We start from the raw sequence: 16,141 nt of genomic DNA, 5'->3' as shown, positions 1-16,141 counted from the left end.
AAGACAGCTTTATTTTTCCTTTCCAATCTGTGTATCTTTCATTTCTTTATCTTGTCTTAGTGTGTTGCTGCTGCTGCTAATAAGTCACTTCAGTCGTGTCTGACTCTGTGCTACCCCATAGATGGCAGCCCACCAGGCTCCCCCGTCCCTGGGATTCTCCAGGCAAGAACACTGGAGTGGGTTGCCATTTCCTTCTCCAATGCATGAAAGTGAAAAGTGAAAGTGAAGTCGCTCAGTCGTTTCCAACTCTTCACAACCCTATGGACTGCAGCCTACCAGGCTTCTCTGCCCATGGGATTTTCCTGGCGAGAGTACTGGAGTGGGTTGCCATTGCCTTCTCCGGTCTTAATATGTTAGGTAGGACTTTAAATATGATATTAAATAGAAGCACTAAAAGGGACATCCTTGCCTTGTTCCCTTATCTTAAGTTAGGGAGCAAGCCTCTAATTCCTCACCATTAAGTATGATATTAGCTGTAAATTACTTTATCAAGTAGAGAAATTTCCCCTCTATTTCTAGTTAACTGAAAGTTTTTATCATGAATGGTGTTGGATTTTGGTAAATGCTTTTTCTGTACCTATTGGTACAATTTTTTATAGCCCTTTAATATGATGGATTATATGAACTGATTTACTAATATTTTATTGTGGGGTTTTGTATTTATATTTGTGAGAAATATTGGTATCTATCTTTCCTTGCTTATAATGCCTTTATCTGGTTTTGGTTTTAGGGTAATTATGGTCTTACAGAATGAATTAGGAAATGTTCTCTCTGCTTGTATTTCCTGGAAGAGATTGTATAGAGTTGGTATTCTTTCTTCCTTAAATGTTTGATAGAATTCACCTGCGAAACCATCTGGACCTGCATTGCTTTTGGAAGTTTATTAATTGGTCACATAATTTCTCTGATGAACAGAGAATAATTCAGTTTGCCTATTTGTCATTTTGTAAGTTTTGGTGGCTTTTGTCTTTTAAGCAATTGGTGGTGCATTTTATCAAGTGTACCAAGTCGTGGGACATAGAGTTGTTCATAATATTCATATATTATCCTATTAATATCCATATAATTATTAATAATGACCCCTCTTTCATTTCTAATATTAATAAATTGTATTTTTTGTTTTATTCTTGATTAGCCTGGCCAGATATTTTAAAATTTTATCTTTTCAAAGAACTAGCTTTTTGTTTTGTTGGATTTATCTATTGATATTTATTTTCAGTTTCACTGAATTTTGCTCTAATTTTTTATAATTTGTATTCTTTTACTTGCTTTAGGTTTATATTGCTCTTAATTCTCTAGTTTTGTTTGGTGAAATCTTAAATTTATTGATCTGAGATCTTTTTTCCTTTTCTAATATAAGCATTCAATGCTACAAATTTCCCTCTAAACACTGCCTTTGCTACATACCACAAATTTCAGTAAGTTGAATGGTCATTTTCATTTAGTTAAACATTTAAAAAAATTTCTCTTAAGACATTTTTTGTCCCATATGTTGTACTGAAATGTGTTGTTTACTTTGCAGAGGATTGGATATTGTCTTACCTTTCTGTTATTGACTTGTAATTTAAATTCATTGAGTGGGCTAAGAACATTATTTGTATGATTTCTGAGCTTTTAAATTTGTTAAGGTGTATTTTATGGCCAAGTGTTACGGTCTGTTTTGCTGAATGTTACACGTAAGCCTGAGAATGTATATTCTGCTGTTGATGGATGAATTATCCTATAAGTGTCAATTAGACCTAGTTCATTGATGATGCTAATCAGTTCAACCATGTCTTTAGTCAGTTTCTGCACGATGGATTTATTAGGTATTGATAGATGGGTGCTGATGTCTCCAACTATAATTGTGGGTTTGTATATATAAGAATTACGTCTTTTTGGAGAATTGACCCTTCAGATTATGTGACACCCTTTTTTATTCCTGATAATATTCCTTCTTCCAAAGTGTGCTCTGAAACTGATTTGGGTATTCCAGTTTTTTCTATCTGGTGTTAGTATGATATGTCTTTCTTCATCTCTTTATCTGTATCTTTATATTGAAGATGTGTTACCTTAGATAATCTACAGTTGGGTTTTATTTTTATGTTTATTCTGATCATCTCTATCTTTTACTTTTTGTATTTAAACCATTCACATTTAAAGTGATTAGTGAGGTAATATGTTAATATTCATCATTTATAAATGCTTTTTGTTTATTGCACATATTATTTGTTTTGGTTATTTTTAATCTTCTTCTCTTTTTTTGCCTTCTCAGGCTTTAACTGAAGCCTGAGATATATGATTCCATCTTGATTATGCTTCATTTTGAAAATTTTTAGTGGTTCCTGTCAAGTTTGCAATATGCTTTCTAAACTACTTTAAGTCCACTTTCAAGTCTACACTAAATTGCTTCACTGGTAGTTCGAGTGCCTTATAATATTCATTTTACTTATCCATATACTATAATCACCAATACATTATTGCTGTTATTACTTTGAACAAAGTTATATGTTAAATCATTTTTTTAAAAAAAAAGGTTTTATTTTTCATATATATATATATATATATTCCTTCTCTGATGCTCTTCCTTTCTTTATGTAGATCTGATTTTCTGGCTTATATACTTTTCTTGAAAAACATATTTTTTACATTTTTTTGCAAGCCATGTGTACTGATGACAAATTTCTTCCATTCTTGTTTGTCTGAGAAAGGTTTTTGTTTTCCTTTTTGATGGTAATTTTGCTGGAAAGAGAATTCTAGCTTGTTGTTTTTTCTTTCAATGCAAGATATTTCCTTTTACTCTCTTCTTTCTTGGATGATTTCTGATGAGGTGTTCAACATAATTCTTATCCTGTTCCTTTATAGGTAAGATGTTTTTCTTTCTTCCTCTGGCTTCTTAGAAAATTTTCTCTTTGTCTTTGATTTTTTACTATTTGAATATGATATGCCTTAGAGCAGGTACTTTGGTATTCAACCTGCTTGTAATTCTCTGAGTTTCATGGGTCTGTGGATGGTATCTATTACGAATTTTGTGAAATTTTTGGTATCATTTCCTCAAATATTTCTTTTGCTCTCTTTTGTCTTTCTTCTCTTTCTAGAATTGCAATTATACATATTTTACAGATTTTGATTTTTCCCACAGTTCTTGGATGTTCCTTTTTGTGTCTCGTTTTTTTCTCACCATATTTTCATTTGGGAAGTTTATATCACCATTTTTTTAAGCTCACTGGTTCTTACCTTGGTCGTTTCCAGTATACTGATAAGCCCATGAAAGGCATACTTCATTTCTGTTTGTGTTTTCGATTGCTATCATTTCCTGCTCCTCTGCCTGACTGTTGGAGAAGGCAATGACACCCCACTCCAGTACTCTTGCCTGGAAAATCCCATGGACAGAGGAGCCTGGAAGGCTGCAGTTCATGGGGTCGCTAAGAGTCGGACACCACTGAGCGACTTCACTTTCACTTTTCCCTTTCATGCATTGGAGAAGGAAATGGCAACCCACTCCAGTGTTCTTGCCTGGAGAATCCCAGGGACGGGGGAGCCTGGTGGGCTGCTGTCTCTGGGGTCGCACAGAGTCGGACACGACTGAAGCGACTTAGCAGCAGCAGCAGCATTTCCTTTTGATATTTCTTGGCATTTCTGTCTCTGTATTTACATTATTAATATGTTCTTGTATGTTGTCCACTTATTCTATTACAGCTCTTAACATATTAATGCTAGTTATTTTAAATTCTGTGTCTGATATTTCCAAAATCTGTGCCATATCTGAGTGTGGTTATGATAATTGCTTTATCTCTTCAGACTGTTTTTTTTTGTTTTGTTTTGTTTTTGCTTTTTGCATGGCTTATAATTGTTTGTTAAAAGCAGGATATGATATTGGGTAGTAGGAACTGAGGTAATTAGACTGTTAGTGTGAACTTTTATGTTAATGTGATTTGGAGTTGGGCTATTTATTGTTTGCTGTAGTCATAGATGCCAGAGACTTTAGTTTCCTCTGGAGTCTATTTTTTTTTCACCTATTTTTGGTGGGTTTCTCTAAGAACTCCTTCTTAAATAGAATCTATGTCTTTCTGATGGTAAGGTATGGGGGGAGTTGAAGTGATGTATAGTATTACAATTAATCAGTCTTTTAGTGGGCTTAAGTCCATGGACTGTAACCCTCATAATATTTTTCAGCCTTTTTTCCCTCCCTTTGGTGTTACAGAAAGGCTAGAGGGGACTGGAGTGTCTAACTGCACTTCTTCTATTTATTTATTTATTTATTCAGCTCTGGTTAAGTTGTGTTCCTTGGAAAACAGGCATTTGTTATGGAGAATGCTTATGGTATATTTCTAAATTATTACTTTTCCTCTGCCAATAAACAAGATTTTTCTTAGATCTTAACCATGAGAACTCTGTGTGTTTTCTTGAAGTAAATCCCATGGGAATGTGGGAGACCCAGAAAATTGGGTATCCAAGAGTTTTTAACTCTCAAGTCAGTTCCCATTCAGCCTCTAGCAATTTGAATTACTGGGTAAGTGTTCTGAGTAGTTTATGGCTTGAGTGGTGTCTGCTCCAGGTTAGCAGATCTCAGCTGTGGTTCTCTGTATTTGCCTCTCTTTCCAGATTTCAAGGTAGCAGTTTAACCTGTGACCTCAGTTCCCTGAGGAATCTAAGAATAATTGGTTTTCAGTTTGTTTATTATTATCTTGTTGAGAATGGGAATGACAATTTATAATTTCCAAGCTCTTTACATGTTGTAGCCAAAACCAGAAGTCTCCCAATGTCCAGTTTTCAAGACTGGAGCATGTTGTGGAATTAACAGGGATATTGGTGTTAAGAATGACTACATTCCAATTTAAGCCATGGTATTCATCTAGAGATATTATCTTGTCTGAGTCACTTAATCTGTCTGAACTTCACTATCCTCACCAGTCAAAATAGTTCTAAATACATAGGGTTGTGTTAAATTTAAGTAAGAGAACATATGTGAGCAAGTTCATCATAGGTCCTGGCATATACTTTACAAGTATCTCATAAATGTCAGTTTTCTTTTTACATTAAGGTACCTGTGTTTGAAAACAAAGACTGGAGTCCAACCCATTGTGTGACATTTATCCTAGGAATTTAAAAAGTTCTTATGAAGTCTTTGCCATTCTTAACAATGCTGGAAAAACTACCTTGAAAAAAGTAACTTGCCTCTATAAGACTGCTTTATTCTTAAGGCCTTGAAGGGAACTCAATGGTTTATTTATTCTTCTCTCCAAATGATGTATGGCAAAACCAATACAATATTGTAAAGTAATTAACCTCCAATTAAAATAAATAAATTTATATTAAAAAAAAAGAAGTCCAGTCTTCTACTGAAAAGACCCTTGGTCTGGGTCTGAATAAAGAAACATCTGCACCAAGTACTAAGGACAGTCATTTTGCTCTGGTGATAGGATATGCGTCCTGGGTTAATAGGGGACAAGTTATTGATTCGTTTCAAGAGAGGTGATAGTTTGATTGCACACTTTACATATCAAACCATATTGGAAAGTTGTGTCCCTTTTGGAGCAACATAATTTAAGAAGGAAGTTGGTAACAGTAAAGTGTGTCCAAAACGGGTGACCAGGATAGTGATAGGGGCATTAGTAAATTTAGAAACCTTGCTATATTTGGATGTGTATTAATTTATCAGATGTATTTATCTGTATCATCTTTCTATATATAGTGTTAAAAATAGAATGTTTTCTGTTTGGTGCCAAATTTTTCATAATATCTATGATTTTACATTGTTCTAATTTTTCCTGGATATAATGCTTGACTTCTTCCCAGGAAAGAGACAGAGGAAAACCTCTCCTAGCATAAGTGTACATTATTATCTGACCAAAAAAAAAATCAGTAGGCTGAACATTTTTTGCAGTAATTCTAGCTCTTGGCTTCATTTCAGGAAACCTCAAGTTGCCAACTTCAAGCTGAGCATCACTTTTCACCTAGTGTTGGTTCCTATACGTCCCCAAGGAGTCTTTGCTTGAGTAGTTATGGTTTGGGCTGTTGTCCTGTGATATAGAAGTAAGGGGGTTGGGTAAAACCCAGAGATGTGCTAAGTGGATTCTGAGCTGTGAAAGTTGGAGCAGGGAGCACATGTGAGTTTGAGGTTGCATATGAACCCCTAGCCCTTTCCCCCTGCAATATGTGTTGTTGTTATTATTTCTGGAGAAGAGTTCATGATCTTTTATAATTTTCTTTTCCTATTGATCCAGCAGTGCTTGTAACAGAAACTTAAAACAGTTATGGCATATAGTGTATGGAATTTCACTGCCATATATCTTGCACATTAGAGAATAAATGTACTGTGCCAAAGATGAAATTTGCCTTGTAGAGAATTCATTTTAGGGTAGCTTCAATGACTGAGATCCACAGGGTAGCATCTCAGCAGCTGTCTTCCTTCTCTGACCTTATGCAGCCCCAAGACAAAGGTGAAAGTACAATTGGCTTTAGCTGCAATTTCTCCCAGTACTTTTCCATTCAGAGAGGAGAAGCCGATAGAAATATAATGAGCTTAAAAATGAACTTGACTTTCAAAGACTTTTGAGAATGTGTGTGTTTGGCCATATGGCTGAGGACAGCTAGAGTGAAACCATTGCTGGGAGACAGTAGTTTGAGTTGACTACTTCTGCTTTGCATGACTGTGGGAAAGTGCTTAAATTCTGCTTGCCTCAGTTTCTACATCTATAAAGTGGGGACTGCAAAACCAAACTCAGAAGATTGTGGTAATAAGTGGATATTGTAATATACTTGGAAATGCTTTGTAAATGCTATGCATGCCTTTTCAGTTGCTACAGTCATGTCTGACTCTTTGCAACCCTAGGGACTGTAGCCTGCCAGGCTCTCTGTCCATGGGATTCTCCAGACAAGAATATCTAGTGGGTTGCCATCCCCTTCTTCAGGGGATCTTCCCAATCCAGGGATCGAAGCTGCATTTCCTGTCTCCTGTGACTCCTGCATTGCAGGCGGATTCTTTACCACTGAGCTACCAGGGAAGCCCCACTTATAAGGTATATGGTATAGCATTTAAGGGCTTCCCAGGTGGCTCTAGCCACCAGTAGTCATATATAGGTGTGAAAGCTGGACCATAAAGAAGGCTGAGCATTGAAGAATTGATGCTTTTGAACTGTGGCATTGGAGAAGACTCTTGAGAGTCCCTTGGACAGCAAGGAGATCCAATCAGTCAATCCAGAAGGAAATCAACCCTGAATATTCATTGAAAGGACTGATGCTGAAGCTGAAGCTCCAATACTTTGACCACCCATTGGGAAGAACTGACTCATTTGAAAAGACCCTGATGCTGGAAAGATTGAAGGCAGGAGGAGAAGGGGACTACAGAGGATGAGATGGTTGGATGGCATCTCTGACTTGATGGACATAAGTTTGAGCAAGCTCCAGGAGTTGGTGATGGACAGGGGAGCCTGGTGTGCTACAGTCCATGGGGTCACAAAGAGTTGGACACGACTGAATGACTGAACAACAACAGGTGGCGCTAGTGGTAAAGAATCTGCCTGCCAATGCAGAGTTCAGTCCCTGGGTCGGGAAGATCCCCTGGAGTAGGAATGACTACCCACTCCAGTATTCTTGCCTGGAGAGTCCCACGGACAGAGGAGCCTGGTGGGCTAGAGTCCATGGGGTTGCAAAGAGTCAAGCATAACTGAAGCAACTTAGCATGCACACACATACCTTATACTTTCAAGACAAGGATAGCATATTATTTATCCCCATCTACCTAGCACTTATATACCCCTAGAACCTAGCACAGAGTCTAGTATTAATAAAGGATTGGTAGCTAAAATTAATGAATAGTTTTAAATCTTCAAATTTCTGATGATTTTGAAGAATTAATTGATTGGTCCTTTGGATTGCATTAGAAAATCTCTTGAATTCATTCAATGTTTAGATTCAAGGATTGAGAATAGTGTATGAGGTTAAGAAGAGATTGTTATAGATAAGACTTCCAAGAAGTTCTTAGTATTCTAAACAACAAAAATCACAAATGAACATTTAGCAATTGATGAAAATGAAGATTAACTTTCTCAAGTGGGCTTGGAAACCCAGTAGAATTGCTCTGGCATCCGCTCAACATTTCTGAGCATGGTCATAAACCCAAGGGAAGAATCTAGTATGCGTGTTCTACTTTGTGAGGAATCTGGGGCAGATGGTGGTGGTACAACCTAGAGCTCACTTCTGCCACAGATGACTGAGATGTTTGGCTAAGTGATCCCAAGGAGCAGTTGGAATGCAGTCTCTCTAGGTAGTCTGAAAATGGTAATAATTTGATTTTTCAAGGCTCCTGAAATGGCATCATTTTGGGCTACATCTGTTGTGGACCTCTGTTCTTTGGAAGGAAATGAAAGTGCTAAGTTAATTTTAAAAGTCTTGGGAAAATTGATTATTTTTGTGTTTTAACTATGTCTTATTTCTTGAAAAATCTGTTATTGTTGTTTTCCTTTCCCTCATAAGAAATGCAGAACTCTGATTATTTGGGATAAATTGTGTCTTAGAGGGCTTCAGTTTGGAGAAAATGGGATGGTGACATTATTACTTTCTCTCTCAAACCAGTGACACTAATCAGGCCTTATGCCAAGGGTTAGGGGCAGCAGATGTAATCCTGAACCCATAGTCTCTGTAGAGTGGATAAGGCTTTCAAGCCATGTGGAAGCTGAACTTACCAAGGAAGCTTAGCTATTATCCTTCCAGATGTTCAGCTTGCAAATAGCAGAGGTGTTATTTTCAGTATCAAATGTATAGATAAGTACATGCCTTGTTTTTTCCATCCTGATACCGTTTAGGGGATAAATTCCATTTTCAGGTCTGGCAATCTGTCAGATAGCTCCGTTTAAAGTTATCTACCAAAATGATTAAATTGGTGATAGCTTTTATTCTTGGCTAAGAACTTGCCTTTCCTCCAGAGATGAACAGGCTTAAATCGTTATGTGTGTTTATATAGTATATGGTTGGTTGTCAAATATTTATCTTTGTCTAAAAATGAAATAAATGTCTTGAAATACAATTTCTTTTTAACTGAATAAATCAATGAGAGAAAAAGAAGTTCTCATTTAGCCAATTTTTAATCGCTATTTTTATGAGAGGCCAGAATGTTAACTGAATCCTGACTTTCGTCATTTGAAATATAATTTGTGTGTTTAAGAATTTATGTACACATCAAGGTTTGGACTTCATGTTCAGAAAGGAAAATTGATTTATAGGAACAAACAACTGCAGGAGTAGAGGCAATTGTGAGAAGTAAACACGAGTCAATTATTTAAGGCAAATGGGGCCTTAATCACCACAGCGATAGAGAAATCTCAAATTCAATTAAATACTGGACTTTCATGCTTTAATTTGTGGGCATTTCTATATCTCTTATTTTGCAGAGGCCTTTGAAATTGTCGTTCGCCACGCCAAGAACTACACCAATGCCATGTTCAAGAACAACTATCCGAGCCTGACCCCACAAGCTTTTGACTTTGTGGGTGAATTTTTCACTGATGTATCTCTCTACATCCTGGGTTCTGACATCAACGTGGACGACATGGTCAATGAATTGTTTGACAGCCTGTTTCCAGTCATCTATACCCAGCTAATGAACCCAGGCCTTCCAGAGTCCACCTTAGACATCAATGAGTGCCTCCGAGGGGCAAGGCGTGACCTGAAAGTATTTGGGAATTTCCCCAAGCTTATTATGACCCAGGTTTCCAAGTCACTGCAAGTCACTAGGATCTTCCTCCAGGCCCTGAATCTTGGAATTGAAGTGATCAACACAACTGATCACCTGAAGTTCAGTAAGGACTGTGGCCGAATGCTCACGAGGATGTGGTACTGCTCTTACTGCCAGGGACTGATGATGGTGAAACCATGTGGCGGCTACTGCAATGTGGTCATGCAGGGCTGTATGGCAGGTGTGGTGGAGATTGACAAGTACTGGAGAGAATACATCCTGTCTCTGGAGGAACTGGTGAACGGCATGTACAGAGTCTATGACATGGAGAATGTACTGCTTGGTCTCTTTTCTACGATCCATGACTCCATCCAGTATGTCCAGAAGAACGGAGGAAAGCTCACCACCACGGTGAGTACCATTCTACCGTTTTCCAAGGAATTGGATTCTATTGGGGGTGTGGTGGCATGGCCAGTAGGTGCCATCGGAGAGAACTAAGAAAAATATGGGCAGGGATGATAGAGGGCCTGAATGTCCTCACAAAGCTGGGCAGTGCATTAAATCCACAGGTTATGGAGTCCAAAGCCTGGCTTTGCATTTTAGATCCATCTACTTTCTTGTTTTCAGACCTTGGTTATGAGGCTCTATATGAGCCTCATCTTGCTGATTGATAAAATAAAGATTAAAAAGAATATCTTCTTCATTGGGAGTAACATGGGTTACAGTTCTTCGGTAATTATTAGTTATTGTTACCTCTGCTGTTAGTTAACACAACATTCTTGACAACCCTATGAGGTATGAGCTATTATCTCCATTTTGTAAACAAGGAAACTGAAGCTCAGGGAAATGGAAACTTGACCAAGGGCACCCAGCTATAGTTAATGAAAGAGCCATGATTCACAAATTGATCAGGTGTCCTTTTAATTAGGTTATCACCAGTTTCTCTGGTTCTGATTTCACTCTTGTGCTCTTAATCACGTTACTATTTTGAGTAACGGAGAAGGCAATGACACCCCACTCCAGTACTCTTGCCTGGGAAATCCCATGGACAGAGGAGCCTGGTGTGCTTCCGTCTATGGGGTCGCACAGAGTCGGATACAACTGAAGCGACTTAGCAGCAGAAGCAGCAGCATTTTGAGTAGTGGATTTGCGATGTTAGTTTTGATTTGCATTTTGAGTAGTGTCTTTAAAAGTAGGAAACCCAGCTAGAACCTACTAACTAAAGCTACAAATGAATGAGGCAAAACATTCATATCTTCCAGCAGTTGTTTCTGCAGCCTTGATTCATACCAGTGTAAGCCTGATGGTATTTGTATTGGGGTGGGACAGTTCTGTGAGGGAGCAGCTTGCTTGGTTTCAGTCAGACATTATTAGTTACATTGTACCTGCTAAGCTAGGATGCACACATTCAGAACCACAGGAGCACACACTTTTCAGTACAGAAAAGAACATAGAGCCAAGAGCTCTCACTAAGGTTATAGTGACTAATTCCTGAATGTTGCCACCTTTGTTGAAGGAGGTGGCAGAATCATCTAATACACTAGCCTTGTTGGGATCCTACCACATTTGAAGTGTTCTGCTGACCAGTTTACATAAAATTATGTCACAGTAATCCATGGGATAGATCCTAATATTATCCCCATTTTACACAGGAGTAGATGAAGCCAGCTTCAGAGCTGGCTTACGAGTAAATATTAAAAATAACTAAGGTCATGGCATCTGGCCCCATTACTGCATGGCAAATAGAAGAGGAAAAGGTGGAAGTAGTGACAGATTTCCTCTTCTTGGGCTCCAAAATCACTGCGGATGGTGACCGCAGCCATGAAATCAGAAGACGATTGCTTCTTGGCAGGAAAGCGATGACAAACCTAGACAGTGTGTTGAAAAGCAGAGACGTTACTCTGCTGACAAAGGTCTGTATAGTCAAGGCTACGATCTCTCCAGTGATCATGAACGGTTGTGAGAGCTGGTCTGTAAAGAAGGCAGAATGCTGAGGAATTGATTCCTTCAAACTGTGGTACTGGAGAAGAGTCCTGAAAGTCCCTTGAACAGCAAGGAGTTCAAACCAGTCAATCTTAAGAGAGATCAGCCCTGAATATTCACTGGAAGGACTGATGCTGAAGCTCCAGTATTGTGGTCATCTGACACTCACAGGTGACTCATTGGAAAAGTCCCTGATGCTGGGAAAGTTTAAGGGCAGAATGAGAAGAGGGCATCAGAGGATGAGATGGCTGGATGGCATCACTGATGTGATGAATATGAACTAGGGCAAACTCTGGGAGATGGTGAGGGACAAGGAGGCCTGGCGTGCTGCAGTGCATGGGGTTGCAGACACAGCAACAAGATGAAGCTTAGTGGCTCAGCTGGTAAAGAATCTGCCTGCAGTGCGGGAGACCTGGGTTTGATCCCTGGGTTGGGAGGCTCCCCTGGAGAAGGGAAAGGCTACCCACTCCAGTATTCTGGCCTGGAGAATTCCATGGACTGTATAGTCCACAGGGCGCAGAGTCAGACACGGCTGAGCGACTTTCACTTCACTTCACAGAGCCTAAATACCTTGCCCAGACATCAAAGCTAGTGAAATGGCAGTAGGGAAACTTGGGTTCCAACCCTGGCTTGTTGCCTTACTTGATTCATGCTCTTACCTTCTATGCAGTGCAACTGCTATGCACTCTGAACCATCGCTTACCCAGAATGTGGAGGGCAGATTGGGCCATTTAGCCCTGTCCTTAAGCGCTGCAAGTACGAAATGATAGGGGTAATTGGTTTCTTTGGTGAATTAAACAAGAAAGGAGAACAAAAAATGATGCAACCCACAGGATGGCTACTCACAGAGCTGCTCTAATTGTCCCATTCAGAATGTTAGCCATTTAAAACACATTTGCTGAGAAAATATTTTATAGTAAAATGAACAGAAATGTCCTAGCAATAGTGTTCTTCAGTGGTTAATTATTCCTCTGATTGCTTTATAATTTGAGGCCAGATTCTTAGGCCTTAAACAAAAGTAAATCTCAGAGAATTAGAAAAATGAAAAGCCAGTGCATTCATATGTTCATTTCACCTGATGTTCGTTGAGGGCCCTCTATGTGTCCGACACAAAGCGGAGTGCCAGGGGTGTGGAAATGTCTTCAATAAGAGGAAAAACAAGAAGATAACATTAAAGACAGAGTATGGGAGGCTTTAAAGTTTGCCTCTGATATTGGTCACTTTGACAGCAACATTTCGAAAACTGATATTGGTCACTTTGACAGCAACATTTTGAAAACATGTTTTCTTCTCTAGTTATTTTCAACACAGAAAAAGAGGTGGGGCAGAGCTGGTAGTGGATTGAGTCCACTATTTTGATCAGGCTCTAGACATGAAAGTTTATTTAGTGAACATTTCTTAAGCATGTGCTCTATTCATGGCACTTTGCCAGCTGCTGGGTACTCAATGGCCCCAGACATAGTTCTTAAGTCTTTACAAGGTCAGTTTAGCTTTGTTGACAGATGGACGTGTAACTGACTAATTTTCAGCACAGTGAACATCTCACTATAATGTGAATCTTAGAAGGCCTGAAAGAGATTACCTAGTCCAGTCCCTTTGATTTTACAAATGAAAAAATAAAGTTCAGAGAGGCTTGCCCACAGTTATGTAGTTAGTGGAGGAGCCAGAAGTAGGGTCCAAGGTCTGCTGCTGCTACAGTCGAGCACTCTTTCCACCACACTGATCTGTCTCCCATAAGACCCTCCCAGATTTTCACTCAAAAAGCTCCATTAGGATTCTGCAAAGACATCTTGAACTTAAATTGAACAGCTATTTTGGGGGTGCCAACCCTGCTGTGTGTTAGGTGCACGTGGGCCCATCTGTGTGTGCGCACGTGTACACACACACAGGGAGTACATTTCATGCCATGATCATTCAGGAAGAAAAGCCTTGGCTGTCAGGAGGTGCTCAGTGAGGCAGTCAGTCCCTTTCTGTTTTGGCCATTAAGGGCCTGATTGCTCCCAGCTCCCTGCTGGTTATGAGAGCGTGAAGTCTGTCTTCCCCAGGGAATGCATAAACTAGAACAGAAAGTGTATGTAAACTCTGCCTTGTTACTGGTTTATGATTGCCAGCTCTAAGTAATGTATACCAAATGGTGGGGGTGGGGAATCACGGCCCAGGTGTGATCCAGTATACTCTGTATGCCCCATCAAGGGGCCGGGTCATTCATTATGGGTGGTGAGGGGAAGTGAGGGCTGGGTGGATTGCAGAGCACTATTCCCGTTAACAAAACCACAGAAGGCCCCCAAGCCTAAGCGCCTTGAAAACTAAGGCATTAATGAGATTCTGCTGCAGGTCCCTCACCTTCCGCTTGTGATCAAATGTGAGACCCGGCCAGTTAGTCCTGATTGAGGTTAAGTTGTGAGAGACCTCTGTGAAAATCAGCTCTTCCAGAGCTCTGTTAGGACAGCATTTTTAGCTAGCTATAAGCTGTGCATGAAGTCTGCCATGGGCTTACCCAGTGGCTCTGCAGTAAAGAATCCACCTACAATGCAGGAGCCATGAAGTCTGCCAAGCTGGGACTTTGCTCATCTACCCCAGATCATGAAGGACATTTTGGTTTTTTGGTGAGGACTGGCGTGCTGTGATTCATGGGGTCGCAAAGAGTCGGACACGACTGAGCGACTGATCTGATCTGATCTGATCTGAAGTGAGTGGGGCACTGTGAATTTTTTATAATTATGCCCTCTTAATGTTTTAGTTTTCCCTAAGATACTTTTCCCTTCTTCAGACTACCAAGTGAAGACATGTGAGCAAATGTTAGGATGTTGTTCCTTGCTGCACGCCTGGAGGTGGTAAGCATGTGGTTCTCAAACTTGACTCATCACCACAATCATCTAGGGAACTCATTAAACAGATTCCTGGAGCCCCTCCCCCTGCCCTGGGGATTCTGATACCATAGGTCTGTGCCAGAGAATTTGTCACTTAAAAAGTACTCCATTTGATTCTGATACTTCCTTGGAAGCAAATCCAGCCACCTTGTTTAGAAGATAAGGCCCAGAGGTTGGAAGTGAATGACAATGGCAAAGCTGTGAGCACATCTATCAAATGGGGCTGATACGTGGGAATTCACTGAAATGATAGGTTCAAAGTACCTGGCAGAGTTCGAGGCACATGGCAAGTACTAACTAAGCCGCAGTGCAGTACTCTTTCTACAGCGTGTTTCTAGGTGCCAAATGGATAATGAGTTTTTCTTAAACTTGTTTTTAAGTGCCAGGACGTTTCATGTTATTTTAACCCAAAGAAGTGGATAAAAATACCAATATTTTATTGTGTGTTTATATGTGTGAGAGAGAGAAAGAGAGAAGAGGTGAGAGGAAGGTAAGGAAAGAGAAAAGTTTTACTGAAAAGTATTAATGATGGGACTGTAAATAGATCCATCTTGGTTCTTCATCTACATTTGTGAACTAGGTTAAATATCATGGTCTTTAATAGTATTGAGGCATCATTTGGGTAGTATTTGAGAGTGTCATTTTAAAATTTATCAGCACATTATTGAATTCCATACCTTATGGATGTGCTCTGTCCTTCAGCTGTATCTGACTCTTGGCGACCCCATGGACAGGATTCTCCAGGCAAGAATATTGGAGCAGGTTGCCATTCCCTTCTCCAGGGGATCTACCTGACCTAGGGATTGAACCCGGGTTTCCTGCATTGCAGGCAGATTCTTTTCTGTCTGAGCCACCAGGGAAGCCCAGTAATCAGCATGTTGGATGTTTATTGCTAATTCAGAAGGTTTCTCAAGAATCTCTATGATTGTGCTTACTTTCTTTACCCCCCCTAAAGTAAATTGCTGATATGTCCTCACATGGCTGTTTGCACTTTTATTTTTCCATTTTTACTTATGTACTTTCTTTATTGATTCATTTCAGAGTTTCTCAGCATTAGTGTTTCCTCTCCCACAATTTCATTACCTTGACTAGTTATGTGCTTCATTGAATGTTGTCCAAAACTGCAACCTTTTCTACCTTCTCTGTTTTTCCCCTTCTTTCCTCACTTCAGTTCACTCGATCAGTCATGTCCAACTCCTTGTGACCCCATGGACTCTTCCCTGTCCATCACCAACTCCTGGAGCTTGCTCAAACTCATGTTCATCGAGTCAGTCATGCCATCCAACCATCTCATCTTCTGTCAGCCCCTTCCCCTCCCAGCGTCAATCTTTCCCAGCATCAGGGTCTTTTCCACTGAGTCAATTCTTCCCAACAGGTGGCCAAAGTATTGGAGCTTCAGCATCAGTCCTTTCAATGAATATTCAGGACTGATTTCCTTTAGGACTGACTGGTTTGATTTTACTCTCCAAGGGACTCTCAAGAGTCTTCTCCAACACCACAGCTCAAAAGTATCAATTCTTCGGCACTCAGCTTTCTTTGTGGTCCAACTCTCACATCCATACATGACCACTGGAAAAACCATAGCCTTGAGTAGATGGACCTTTGTCAGCAAAGTAATGTCTCTGCTTTTTAA

General features: G+C 39.7%; 1 protein-coding gene across 6 annotated transcripts in view; it reads left to right on the top strand.

Annotated features, from left to right (window-relative positions):
* Positions 1-16,141, top strand: part of GPC3 (glypican 3) — a 460,817-nt gene that overhangs the window by 230,933 nt on the left and 213,743 nt on the right. For all 6 annotated transcript variants that reach the window (XM_055565179.1, XM_055565176.1, XM_055565177.1 and 3 more), the window contains exon 3: positions 9,372-10,066. In XM_055565179.1, coding sequence (XP_055421154.1) covers positions 9,372-10,066 — 695 coding nt within the window. The remainder of the gene's footprint in view (positions 1-9,371; positions 10,067-16,141) is intronic.

This window comes from Bubalus kerabau, chromosome X (assembly GCF_029407905.1).
Source record: "Bubalus kerabau isolate K-KA32 ecotype Philippines breed swamp buffalo chromosome X, PCC_UOA_SB_1v2, whole genome shotgun sequence".
Lineage (NCBI taxonomy): Eukaryota > Metazoa > Chordata > Mammalia > Artiodactyla > Bovidae > Bubalus > Bubalus kerabau.
The sequence above is the reverse complement of the archived record's forward strand: the minus strand, read 5'-3'. Positions and strand labels throughout refer to the sequence as shown.